At 39.7% G+C, this 14,772-nt stretch overlaps 1 protein-coding gene across 1 annotated transcript; it reads right to left on the bottom strand.

The window, feature by feature from the left end:
* Nucleotides 1-325: 325 nt before the first annotated feature.
* Nucleotides 326-3,310, bottom strand: ptger4c (prostaglandin E receptor 4 (subtype EP4) c). Its single transcript, XM_042429625.1, has 2 exons — nucleotides 2,070-3,310; nucleotides 326-1,949 (listed from the first exon to the last, which is right to left on the bottom strand). The coding sequence occupies exons 1-2, from the start codon at nucleotides 2,931-2,933 to the stop codon at nucleotides 1,353-1,355; spliced, it is 1,461 nt and encodes a 486-aa protein (XP_042285559.1). The 5' UTR covers nucleotides 2,934-3,310; the 3' UTR covers nucleotides 326-1,352.
* Between the last annotated feature and the right edge of the window lie 11,462 nt (nucleotides 3,311-14,772).

The raw sequence follows: 14,772 nt of genomic DNA, 5'->3' as shown, positions 1-14,772 counted from the left end.
ATCCTCGAAGGGAATAAAGTTCTTTTTTAATATACACCTGGTTATAACTGTTCATTACATTTACCTTTACAATGACAGAGTACAGGATGTGACCACAACTAACACTATTTTTCCCCTCTACAGATTAACCTGTACTTTTTTTAATGTTCTTGCACCACCTGCTGGTTGAAAGTGCACAGGGCCACATGTCAACCTCATATCTCCATTTTAAGATGACAGTAGTAGGCTATCACTCTCCTGCCACCTGTCTGATAAACTGGGAATGTTTACTTATAAAAAGATGATTTCATTATTCTTTAAACAGCAGAGCAGGCAGTGTGCCATCTTCAGTGTCATTTTATTTCTCTGCACAGACCCATCAACACATCCAGCAAACACTACAGGTCATACAACTCACAGCAACACTTGTTTTTTTCTTCTTTTTTTAACAGGTGATATGTTCACTTTTGCTGGTTTACAACAACAGTTATCAAAACATAATATGCAAATTTATAATATAAAACAAGATTTAACAAAAGATATACATTCAGTTTTCCCTGTGTCATACAACACTGTTTAATGGCACAGAGTAAATTAGCAGCAAGTAGATAAAAAGTATGAAATACAGTGTAATATCAACACATGAGTGATGCCTTGTATGAATACACAAATAGCACATTTTCAAGATTCATACAGATTCATACATTCACATTTTTATTTGTACCCGTAGGGTATGATGATATTTTGTATAAATTTCCCTGTTTGGAAATTTTCACAACTGACTTAATTTACTTTCAGCAGCAGAGTCCTCTATAATTTAACTATTGGCTAAATTTCCTAGAGGATGCAAATTGGATGTGTGCCCCTCTAGTGACCCCCAAACCATTGCTACCCCGCCCCCTTTTTTTATCCACCTCCACATCATATAAGATAGGTGAACAATTATACAAACTGAACAAAACTCTAGTTGTTTGGAGCTTGGTGTACTTCTGGCACAGGTTTTCTGGACTTCATCTAAATGGAGACACATTCTGGTTAAAATTTTAAAAACGTGCTGAGTATTTATCCTTAGACACCTCTCTGCAGAGGACTTAATTATGTGCAAGAAATGCATGATAACCCAGTGCTCGTGTTGAAATGTTAATTTGAGTCACAGTCAGTTGCTAAGTTCTGAGTCAAGTATTTCATCAATGAAGTAGATATGGCTCTTTGGTGGTTTAAAACCATCTAGTGATAAATTCACTGATAATAGTGTGAATTTCAACACCGGCAGCGTTTTCTCCAAGTGTAATTTTAAAAGTTTGCTTTGCACCTGACATAAAGTAGCTGCTTCTGCTGGGATGTTTTAAAGTGATGTTATTATGAACTGTCTATTACAGGCATTTCACTGAGTGACAGGAACTCGGTGTGCTGAACGTGCAGGTGACGATGTCTCCTCTTCTAACGTGTGCAGAGAGCAGCGGCGTGGCGCTGCGTCCTGAAGAAGCTTTCGCGGTCGCCTCCTGTTTTGAATCAGCCACTACCTCCTCCTCACACCCGAGGATCGCGGTGGATTCGACGCTGAACGGATGGAAATTGACCCGGGCGGTGTCGTAGTCCCACGCTTGTCTCATTGCGAAGTCTGTAAAGGATTCAATCTTGATGGACACCTGGTGTTCCACGTCGTTTTTGTGGCTGGCTGTGCGTAATGACGCACAACTGGTGTCGTCGCTGTTTAAAGAAGGAGGGGAGTGTTGACCTCCCACCCAGACAATGTTGTCCTTACGGCCCTGTTTAACCCGGGTCACTAACCTCTTCAGCTTCTCGCAGCCCTTTAGCAGCAGGTTCTTCCGGCACAGAATGTACACCCAGGGGTCTAAAATGGGGTTGAATGAGGCGAAGCGGATTGCCATCAGGTCACTCCGGTAGTCAGGCTGCCCCCCAGCAGAAATATAAGCAGGGTCATAAAGTTGGTTCACGAAGATTCGCACCTGTCAGATAGGCATACAGAGACAGAGAATGACTGAGACGTAATGAAGTGTAATAATATATGCACCTATATGCACGTGCACCTCATAAAATAGATAAATAAAATAGCCTGTTGTCCTTACCACTAGGGGGATGGAGCAGACCAGGAAAACGATGGTCATGAAGACCAGAAGCCAGAACATTTGGATCTCCGCTGCAGAAGTGACCGACGGCAGCCGAGGGAAGCGGCGACGTGAGCCTCCCTGCTCACACAGCTCCGTCCTGACTATTCCTGCTCTCTGGTTCATCCCCACCAGCGACCTGCACACCGCCAAATTACACAGAACTGTCACTGCAATCAGCACCAGCATCACTCCGCCGTACAGGAAGGAATAGCAGGCGCCGAGTGGATCCATCGCCCTCCAGTCCAGGAAGCACCAAGTACCCGGAAAGTGCTTGACATGCCGCCCGAAGCCAAAACTGGGCATAATACACAGTACAATGTTGGCCAAGTAGGTGACCAGGAGTGCAAAGCGCGCCATGGTTCGGTCTATGTGCTGGGAGTAGAAATAGGCATGGTTTATGGCCAAGTATCGCTCCACAGCCATGGCGCACAGGATGGACATCCCGGCTGAGCCGAAGAAGAGCATGGAGAAGGAGAAGAAGTGGCAGAGCAGGGCTCCTCCAGGCCAGCGGCTGGCCACATAGGTGGCGATCACCACCGGGCTGGTGAAGCATGTGCCCAAAAGGTCGGTGATTGCCATCCCGCAGACCAGAGTGTAGAAAGTTGTTTCCTTCTGCTCCTTTTTGGAGATGCACAGCACAACTATGGCGATGAGGTTCCCCAGGACTCCCACAGCGAACATCGTGGCTGAGGTGACCAGAGATTTTGACTCCAGTCGGAGCGCTGGGACCCCACTGTAGTTTTGGCTGAGAGAGAGAGGCGGCAGCGGCTCAGAAACATTAGTGTCCAGTTCTCCAAACGCAAGTGTGTCGTTAATCATCATTAAAACAAATAATGCACAAGAATTAAAGTACAGGAGCCTTCTCTAATGTTCAGAAAACTTGCTCTGGAAATATAGAGCAAGTAAATAATCACTAATTGTAATACTACATGGTGAAAATCTTATTTCAGTGAAAGCATAAAGTGCATCACATTGAAGTGACTCTCTTGTGTCCAGCAGTGTGTTTGGCTCCCGATGCGCCCATATGAAGGTGTGCCTGGTTGTGTTTACACTGCTTGGTGCTGCGGGTATTTAAGCTGTGTGCTGATGTCAGGAGAGTGACGCGCGGGCTGTAGGCTCAGCGATCCAGGTTTCCCAGGATCACATTTCTGCAGCTAAAGAATCAATATACAACACTTCATTACTCGCCACGTATTAGAGGTAAAATGCCAACAACGTCAGTTCACAAAACCCAAGAGCAAAATGCCAACATCTGGTATCAAATAGTTCAAAAGCTTCAAACTTCAGAAAAAAACAAGGACCATGAACTAAACACTAATATTTTCTATGATCATTATAAATACATCTAATAATAATCAGAGTTTCACCAGCATACTAGTCTTGAAATCTTCTCTTTATCGACAATATGATTACCTCTGCCTGTTTGCTTGATCTTTACTAACCATTAAATTCTAATGACAAAAACTGCAAAATCTATTCTGAATTGATAGCCTTAGGCCACATGGCGTGTCATCCATCTGATTCACTATTGCAAGATTCCCATAAATGGAGGCATGTGGTGGCTCAGCACAGGAGCGCAGGATTATCATTACCTGGGTTTCTATCAGCCTGGTCGCCAGAATAAAACGTTGGCAGTTTACGTTTCTGCAAACCACAGAAACGTTGAATATCTACGTTTCAACACGTGAAATACGTAGCATAATAACATTTCAACAAAACATATCATATCAACATTTCCAAAATACGTATCATCTCAACATTTCACATGCGATCTATATGAGCTGACTTTCCTGTTACGGGGAGGAGAGGTCGGTGCATGGTTAGTAAGTTTCTTGGCAGCAAGTTGGAAGTCAGCAAAGAACACGGTTCGAGACCACCTCGAAACCAATGCCCGCTTCCCGTCTCAACCGGCAAAGCGAGTGTTTTTAGTGAGACGTCCGGACATTTGCAGCCGTTTTTCTGGCGAGAAAACCTGGTGTTTTTAGGGAGACATTGGCCGTTTTTATTTTATCTTTTTATTTTTATTTAAACCCAAACCACGATCTGTCCCAAACCCTAACCAAGTGGTCTTTGTGCCAAAACCTAACCAGACCTTAGCCACAGTGTTGTCACACCATAAAACATCATTATTCAACGGGTAGAAATGTTAATATGATACTTATTTCACGCGTTGAAACGTATATATTCAACGTTTCTGTGGTTTGCAGAAACGTTCAATGCCAGCGTTTTCTTCTGGCGATTGGGTTTCTTCTATAGACTAGCTAACTTATTCAGGAAAACAAAAGTACTTTCCGTAGCCACATATGATCCAGAAATAAAAGCAAAGACACGGAAATGGAGTACATCACGTCACAGGTCCACTTCAGCACCAAGGTCAGCACCTTCAACACAATCAGCACCATGAACAGACACGCTGCTGCTGCTGTTTGAAACCATAAACGCAGCATTTAACCCAGTATTGACTGTGTGCCTGAAAGTTGCAGTCGATGACACAACCAATCGAAAACACACAAATGATCTATTGTCCTCGGATAATGCAATCAGGAAATGTTTTAACGTTTTGAAAACAATCGACATCCATTAAAAATAATCCTGAACATGTTTCCAATGCATGCATCCAGAGTATTTCTGATATGATTGCAATCCTGTAATCTGATGTTAAAACAAAGTACAGTCTGATGAGAACAAGAGCCCAGATATTACAGTGAGAAAGCTTCTTGTTCATAAACTCCATCACTGACAGCGCAGCTCCACATGCCTGCTTTGTAGAAGAGGACTCATGGGGACGAACTGTCAATGTTATTGGTTAAATATATTTATGGCCCTTCATGATTATCTGTGGACTGCTTTTGACCTCCGGGTATTGTTACACAACGCGTCCTTTATTGAAACAACAAAAGAGTTTCTGTGAGCTCACAGCTCAAACTCTATTTATGGAGAAGGAAACACCATCGACAGAAATAATTTAAATTTTTTGGCAGTTGGAACAGCTTTGTTATTTTTCTGTTCTTTTGTTATTTTAAACAAATTAATTCCCAAAAGTATAACACTGGAGGTTCAAATTTAAAGGGTCAGTTACAAGTCTTCTTTAACTACACTCCACTCTTTAGTATAAAACATGAATCCACTGTACAAAACATCGCTGACAGCTCAGACAGACAGCGACTTCTAATGAGGAAAAGTCTAACATGAATGACCACGGTGTCAAATCAAGTTGAGCCATGCTTTCATTTCACTTCATGGATGTGTCTGGAGTTTTTCACCAATGGATCTCAACTCCAGCAAGCCTTTTGCACCGTATTTTTCCAAACTGGCAAAAGTGTGAACAACTGCTCATTTTGCGAGGCTCAGTTTTATGGAAAAGCGTTCAGCAGGTATTAAAACGAAGGTTATGTTTCGGAAGAGAGGCTTTAATTCATATGTTTTTTTATATATATATGTTTATTTATTGTTGCGTAGATCTCAGACAAAGACTGAGCGCAGCACAACAATATACAAAGAGCTGCACTGAATTAACTAAAAGTAAACAAATGAATACAAATAAATAAATAAACACTCATCCGAGAAGATAAATGAACATCTGACTGACACCAAACAAAGAGGAGAAGGGGAGTGGCGTTTTTGTGTGTGTGTGTGTTCATTAAAATAATATTTGAAGTTGATGCTAAATGAAGTGTGAAATTATGATCAGCCTCATCACCAGCGCACAGAACAGCCCCTGCTGCTCTCTCAGCTCTCTCCTCTCTATCATATATTTTTAATAAGCGTTGTGGGCCCTATTACGTAATTCCGTTTCTTTTTTTCATTTCCTTTGGAGTTCGTTTAATAACTCCTACAGTATAAACAGGCCTATGGCTGAGGTTGTACTCTAATTTTGTGAGTAATCATGATTAATAATTGAGTATTTCTCATCTGGAAATTGTACTGCGGGCTTGGTTTTGTTATGGTTCTCTTTTATGCAGCATCTCTTTTTTACACTCAGTCTGCAGACTGCGCCTGCAGGGCAATCCCGGTGCTGACTGCACAAATACCTGCTGGCTGTTAATCGGGCGCTAATAACAGCACAGACTGAAAGCGCAAATTGAATGTAAAAAGCGCCACAGACTTGAATCTAGCCCCAGGTGTAGCGTTGCTTGCTCCTCCTTAATCATCAGATTATGTCAATATGTCAGTGACTGTGAAAAGCAAGTTGCAGTTCTATGGGGTTTTAGCTTTGAGCAGTGATAGGAGATATTGGGAAAGACTGTAGAGAAGCACAGCTAATTTGAAAAAATAGGGCCAAGAAATTATGATTTGATTAAAAAATAGATCCTCCTACTGTATTTGTCTTTAGGTGGGAAATTAAACCACAAACAGAATTACAAGTTGGTGTGATGGTGATATATTAGATAGATTAGTACATTTGTTGTCACAATAAACTACCAGGTGGAGTGCACAGTGCAGACCTCTCACCAACCTGAATGTCAGATTAACATTTTAAAACCACGTGTTGTCATGGAGATTACATGGAAACTAGATAGCAAGTGAGCAGAGAAGTTGAAACAGCTGAAAGTACTGGATACATTATTGTTTCAGTTGTTGGCTAAAAGTAATCTATAAACATTTGTGACAATTAACCAGAAGTGTTAATGGATAAACAGTTGAAATAATGAGATAATAGTAATCTGATGGGTAAACATAAAAATATAACTCATGGATGAACATTTCAAATGTGTTATTTAAAAGTAGGATACAGATAAATGGTTGAAAGCTCATGCTTTGGCCACTCACAGTGGTAATAGTAATAAATGCTAACTTACCTAAACATTGACAGTTTAATTATATTTTCAAAAAACAAATTGAACAAACAAAACTTTAAACCTGCATTAAAGGATTTTTTTGGTCACTTTGAAGCAGTGGAAACAAGTTGTGAACAATACATTGACATATCATCACCTTCTAAGTACTGATGCACTGATCCGACTTTTTCAGTCCTGATACCAATACCTGGGCTCTGGGTATCGGCCATACTGAGTACTGATCTGATACCAGTGTTTAATTAATAAGCTGTATGTCTCACTGTTTGAAAGAGACTGGGATCATTCTTTTATGTGTAATGCTACATCAGGCTTGACTTAAACATTGCAAAACGAAATGTGACAACTAAATACATAGAGATAAATTTACTGAATTGTTATTTATTAAAATAATGGTATCAGATACCAGATCAGCGCATTGTAACCAATACCTGATCCAGCTATTTGAGTCAGTATCAGGCCAATTTCTGATATCAGTATCGGTATTGATGCATCTCTACTTTTAAGTTGACATGTTGAACTTGTTAGAAAACAGTTGGTTATTTATACATCCAGCAGGTACAGAGCAACATTAGGCATCATTCCTTTAGATTCATGTTTCTGTCCATGTGGTGAATGTAAGTCTAATATTCACTCTATTTTACCTCAGTTTTTGGTTTCTATCAGCTCTTAAGGGAAATATCTGGCTCATTAGCTGCTAAATGCTCCACTATGTTCACCAGCTAGTCTCTAACTGTGCCAAACTGTTTGCCATTTGGTGCTGAGCAGGTAGTGTATAACAGGGTTTTAGAGCTTTTCCTTTAAAAACAGCTGAAAACAATGTGTGTGAGTGTGGTGAGAATGCACCGAAACAGTAAAGTTACAGGGCTGGACAGCTAAACAATGATCTGAAACTCACTGTAAAGCTCCAAAGCCAAGGACAGCTGCAGAGTTTTTTGATGCGTTGTTATAAAATGTATTGATTATAACCACTTTAAGTTCCACTATTTAGCATTTATATCAGTATGTAAACATTTAATAAATAGGTCATAACACAGTATGATGTAGTTGTCAACAGAGGTACAGTAGGCCTATACAGTGTTTATTAGATTACACATAGTAGTAATAATATAGAACGTATCTTAATTGGAGTTATGATTATAATTTTCTAGTTATAATCCTTGACAAATACTGTAGCCTACATTAAAAAACACTTTAAAATGTCTTATATCTGCTTATGACCACATAATAGTGTGTTATAAACCATTTATTCAGTTAGACAAAAGAAAGGTTGGGAGGTTTACGGTATTCAGTATGTTGTATTGTTGATGGTGTGAAAAGCTACATGGATCTGATGAGAAGATGTTACAGATACATGTGCTTTTTAATATACTGTAACATAGTATATGTTCTAAATAGCATGATATGTGGTATAAAGGTACTATAACAAATTATAGTGGTATAGTGTGTTCATAGTAGGCCTACTATACAAGCAAACTTCACCATTTACACTCTTTACACACACACACACACACACCTGTGAGCTCAGCAGCAGGATAATCTAATCAGTGGAAATTAAAGAATTCATCATATACTATGGAGGAAAGGTCTGTCTAATGGTGGACTGTGGCAGAGGCTGGAGCTCTCTGTCTCTGTCTGTGTAAGTGGATTCCTCTCCTCCTCTCATGGACAGATGCCTCCTGGGTGTGTTTGTGTTTGTGGGTTGAAGTCTGTTGTAATAACCCAAAGCCTACAGACGTCAGTGACCATAATCAAGTGTCTTTGGAGGGTATGTGCAGTCTGGAGGGATGCTGAGATGCTGAGATGCTGATATACACATTCATTAGGCTAGCTGTCAAGGGGGGAGGCTGATATATATGGAAACCACGCTGGCTGGATGAATGGTCTTAATGGTTTGAGTGGGGATCTTAGCTCTCACTGAGCAATAAAGCTCTACAGCGTTAGAAGATTCTCCTTGCTTATTACAGACAAAACACTACAATCAATTTTCTGTCTTGGGTGTGGGCCTAATCAATATCCAAGTTAAGTATTGATCAGTATGTGACACATCTGCAATCACAAATTCACAGAGCGTTATTATACCTGGCTGACCGCTGACATACAAGTCTTTTTTTTTCATTTGATATCACATGCTCTGTTTATTTGTGTTAAAAACACAAATGATCACCACTGTGACCTTTTCAGCTTGAAATGAAAAAATAAATCAATCGGTATTTGTGTTTGTGTGGCCTCCCAAACACCTTTAGTTCTACAGGCCAGGCTGCTTTACAGAGAAATAGTTAAAAACGTACGGGAAAATATGTTTTTTTGTGATTTAACAAACACAAGAGTCATATCAATCTTCTCATCTAATTCTCTGTTTTGCTCTTATTCTAAATTTCATTGTTAGTAGCTAACAAAGTAATTGCAGTGTCTTGTTAAATGCCTCCTTGCAGTCACTAAATCATCAATTTTGTATCAAGGTAATGTTGCTGAATGTCAGTAATCCTCACAATTTATACAGGTGTCAATTGAGAGGGCAATGAGCAGCACCATGATTCAAAATGTTGGGTAAATGTATCATAATGTACAATGTGTGTATACAAATGACAAAACAGTATTCAGATCTCTCCACTAGGATGTCCTAGTATTCAAGACAACACTCCAAATTTACTTTTTTAACTGCTACCAATTTAAAAAGTACAAATAATTAGTTTTCTCACATCCTATCATTCAGTCCTGTTCCCAAGTGGTCAGAGTGACGACAAATTTCCTTTCTGGGTGAAGTGATTGAACGAGATGTGGTAATGGCTCCATGTTGGTGACGTCAGCACTGCTGCTGTAATTTGGTGGTGATGCTTTACTCCCTCATACAGCTCAGTGCTGGAGGTGGCATTGCGCCACTGCAACGTCATCATCCAGTTTTATCTGATTTTTCTTCTTCCCTCGCTGTCTCTCCGCACAGACGTCCAATCATACGGCTGCTTCTGCTGCAGCCTGCCAAGCTCGTTACACTAGGGAGCTAAGGCTCATCTCCCCTCTTCTATCCAATTTATTTTTCTCCTTTCTGTTTCTCTCTCCATCCAGTGTTTGACTCTTCTCCTTTTTTCCTTTTCTGTTAATACTTCCAGCTTTGTAGCAAAGTAGAAGGCTGATTGAGGAGGGAAATTTAGTTTTTATTGTGTTTAGTGTCATTCTCCTGTTAATGTAGTTGTTGATTTGAATGACTTAATGCCTGATTTGAACGTACAATATGGTCTGTTGTACATTAGATGCAGGTGTGATAAACCCAGGCACGATACAAATCTGTTCCTCCCACACACATGCACAAAAATGTGTGTCTGTGTGTGTGTGTGTGTGTGTGTGTGTGTGTGTGTGTGTAGGTATGACTTAAGTTACTTTCAGGGACACACACCAGACTTAAGACTAGCTGACTGGGGATGGCTTGTGCAACTGGGCACCAAAGCCGTGTTCCCAATTGGTAAAATGCTGATTTTTGAGGCAGTGGTTAAGGTTAGGGTTAGGTTAAGGTTAGGTTTAGGCAAGTAGTGGTTATGGTTATGGTCAGAGTAAGTCTCCAGGAAATGAATGTAAATCTATGTAATGTCTCCAAAAGTGACTTAAATAAATCTGTGTGTATGTGTGTGTCTGTGTGTGTGTGTGTATGTGGTCCAGATATTCCTTATGTTGTGGGGACTCACTGCCCTTATGGGACCAAACAGCAAGTCCTCTTAATGTAAATTGTTAATTTTAGGGTGAAGGCTTGATTTAAAGTTAAGATTAGTTTAGGGTTATGTTGAGGTTCGGGTAAGGGTTAGGGTTGGGCATGTGGTGGTTATGATTAAGTTTAGAATAAGTCTCCAGGAAATGAATGTAAGTCAATGTAACTGGCATAGTCATTGGCCGCCTCTTCTCTGGATGTGCTTTAAAAGCAGCTCATTGTGTGTCAAACTGAATAAATGTGATACAATATTGCAACAGCCTTTGAATATATATATTTCAAGGCATATAATGATATATCATTATATGTAGACTGATAGAAAAATACACCAAAATGCAAAACACTGAGTGTATATGTGGTGGAAGGCTACATTTTTTTCCCAAGAAATTGGCATTTATAATGTTAATTAATAATTAACACTTCAATTTAAATATAAACAAGTTTTATCTCTGAGTGTTTGTACTCTAGTATTTATGCCAAGAGAAATTTCATCATTATCCCCCTCATTATGAGGAGACCCCCCACACACTCACTCTCTCTCTCAGTGGAGATGATAACTGGTTTGATAACTGCCAGACAAAGTGCCTCCATCAGTGATAATGGTCCTCCATACTGTGTTTTTCCATTTATGTGTGAGGTGGCTGCAGGATATTAGACATTTTTATCATGTAAGCCACACGAAATCTAATCACACAGATGAACATACAGAAAACACATTTCTGGCTACTGACTGATCTGTGCCAAGTTTTTGAACAACAGATGTGATGTTTAATATGTTGGCGTAGTTGCGTAATTAGTTTGTAATTATGTTTGATTGTTTGTTTGTTTCTCACCCTAACCCTAACCTTAACCCAATGGGTTGGGTGTGGGGGTTGAATGGAGCTCATTTTTGTAGGATACAGCAGAAAGGTCTATACGTACAGTACATTATATACAAACTTTGTATGAAGTTTGGTGTTATTATCATTTATTTTACAACAATTATAAGTCTTATATGTATAATTCAGTAGTGGGGATGACCTATGAGGGGAAGGGAAAAAAATGGAGTGAGGGTGACAGTTTAGTGATAAAGTGCTGTAGAAGAATAAAATCAAAACTAAAATTTGTAGCTTTGTACTGCAGTTTTTCCTTTATTAGGGCCCGAGCACCTAGCGGTTCACTCACACTCTCCATTCAAATATATCAGTATTTTTCTGTGTCCAGCTGCATTTACTTATTGTCTCTCAACACCTGACAGTACACATTTCAATCAAACTTTGACCAGGTCATGTGGATTAAAAGTCTTTATTTTTCTAAAAATAGACTTGATGAAAATTAGGAAATAAATTTGTTTTAGACACAAACTCACTATGCTTCCATATTGTCTCTTTCTCATTGTGCCACCTACTGAACACAGGAAGTCTGCCTTCCAACACACATCATCAGGTTTGCATGATATTACATAGTATGTTCTCAACAACATAAACTACAACATGCATTTATTTCGCAGGTATGTTTGTTACTTTGTGGATGTTTTCTAGCTCCCAAAAGCTTCACCACTTCATGCACTGCCCAAAAAACGCCTGCGTATGAAGAAGTCCACATGCAGACCCCCTGACCACGTCACAGCCCAACGTACATGGGGCGTGAGGGCCCATTCATTGCTGCTTGCAGCTTTAATTAGTTTCTTAATTTCTGACGTGGGAGCACAATGAAATAGCGTCGCATACTCATTAAGCATGTGTTCAGGAAAACAATGTCTATATGTGTGTATGTGACTGTGTGTGCTCAGATGTAAAAGTGTCAGTCTTCAAATACAAAGACATTATCTGTATTTTTCACATAAGATGTTTGTCAATGTTATGATGATTTTAATTAGAAATTCTCATTACGTTCCTATTTGGCATCTGTTATAATTTATATGATTGTGAAGGCATTTCATGCTGATTGACAGCTGCCTCAGTAACAAGGATGAGCACTCATGTGGCATGATGGTGGGCTGTAAGTTTTCCTCTCAGACAAAGAGTGCACCTGGTGAGTTTCCTGACACGTAACACTTTTAAACACAGGGAAGAAACCAAAGGGTGAAATAAGCTGCTGCAGTATTCAGTTGACTCTTGGTCCACAACAAAAGAAGAACAAAAGAAAAAGTTTAATCCTCACCTGATGAACTGTGGGACAGTATTCCAACCTTACATTGAAGGCTGAAATAATAAATAGTTAGTCTCACAACTCCACAGAAAAAGGACCTAATAAGTTAATTGGAAAGGTCCTCTTATGCCACATTACAGGAATAAAATAAACATTTTGGGAAATAATGCTTATTCGCCTTCTTGCCCAGAGGTAGCAGGAGACAGTTAGCTTAGCTTAGCATAAAGCCTGGAAACAGGTACCCTGAATCTAAAGGTAAAAAAGTCCACCAACCAGCACCTTTTAAGCTCACTAATTAGCATATTATATCTCTTTTGTTTAATCTTAAAAAAGAAGTGTAATAATGACAATTTGCTGTTTTACAGGGAGTTTTATGTGCTGGACTATTTCTTGGCCAGGAGCACTGACTTCTTGGAGTCTCTGCTGGTTGCAATAGCCTCTATGAGGCTATTTTGGCATGGTGGCCACACTGAGTACTGCAGTATCTCAGAATGCACACTGGCCCAGAAGGCATTTTCCCACGCGCAATCATTAGAGAAGGAGCAGCTGTGAAAAGGTGGTTACATTTTTCTAAGCATCACAAACAACCTAAAATGACTCTTTTTATTAGAGGCTGTCCTCGCAATAGAAACAACAAGATCTGTCCTCTATGCACAAACAACACATATTTATGTTCAAGTGACAGAAGCCTCTAGCAGCCGTAGTAATTATGACAGGAGCAAAGGAGGTGACATTTTAAAGCAATAAAGAACACATAGGGAGGAGGTCAGGGTGAATTCTTTGGCCAACATAGGAGATAACCACCTGTTTGTTATTGTAGCCGTACGCGTGATGATGAATTTCATTCATTTTAGTCCAAAACAGACACTATGTGTTGTGTTGGAATGCATGGATCAGCAATACACCATTTTGGAGTGCAGTATCCAGTTCTTCTGAATACATCTGTGGTTAATAGGCCCTTTTCACTGCAGACATTTTGACCTTTCAAAGCAGGAAAAGCACAGCTGTAAATGATAGCGTTAACGATGGCTCCATTCCATTAATTGTCCCTGTAAGCCATGTCGGTGAGTGAATATGAACAGTACCAGAGCCCTGAAACTGGCTCACCTAAATGGAATGCAGCCAACATTAATCTTATTAATTTCACCTGGGCTTTTCCTGCTTTGACAAATCAAAATGTCAAAGATGATGTGAAAAGGGTCTACTGCCTGGCAGTTGCCTCCGGCCAAAAAATAGTCATATATAGTCACAATAGTCACATAACCCTTGTAAGCCCACATTTCTATGGATTAAACCAACAAGAGATAACATATGAATTAATGAGCTTTAGAGGTGCTGGTAGGCAGGTGTTTTAAAAATCTGGACAGATCTAGGCCAGCTGTTTCCCCCAGTTTCCAGTCTTTATGCTAAGCTAACCACCTGCCAGCTGTAGCTTCATATTTACCATATAAACGTGTATGGTAAATAAATGAATAAATGTAAATACACATGAGTTCGGTATCATCTTCTCATTGTCAAATATGTTAACGAGTGTATTTGTAATGTTAAACTATTCCTCAAGACATTTAAGTCAAGTAATGATGTGAACAATGCTCAGGCAACTACATAGTGTTTCTCTTTTTATAAATTCTCATGAATTTGTTATTTTGAAGAAAATGCAATAGTTGTTGGTAAATGTTTGATAAAAGTAATTTGTCCATAGCCACAGTGAACAATTCTTGCTTCTTTTGCAGAAATTTAGTTTTACCTAGAAGAAAGTCTACCAAACACAAAATGCACAATACAGCAGTGTCCTCAGGGTCATTTGGTTTAACGTTCTGTTAAACTACAGGTTGGTGGCTGCAGCTTGCTTCCACATCACCTCCAAAGGTATTATTAATATGACACCAACTGGTATCATCTCACCTCATCCTTCCTCCAGTGGAATCCACAAGCAATATCAGTCTGCACTGCTGAAGCATTTAATCTTAATGCCGTTATGGTGTCTTAAAGTATCGGTTTCACACAATGCAAATTGGTTGAATACTACACCAGT

This window comes from Thunnus maccoyii, chromosome 12 (genome assembly GCF_910596095.1).
Source record: "Thunnus maccoyii chromosome 12, fThuMac1.1, whole genome shotgun sequence".
In the NCBI taxonomy this organism is placed as follows: domain Eukaryota; kingdom Metazoa; phylum Chordata; class Actinopteri; order Scombriformes; family Scombridae; genus Thunnus; species Thunnus maccoyii.
This window is presented reverse-complemented; position numbering and strand designations above follow the sequence as displayed.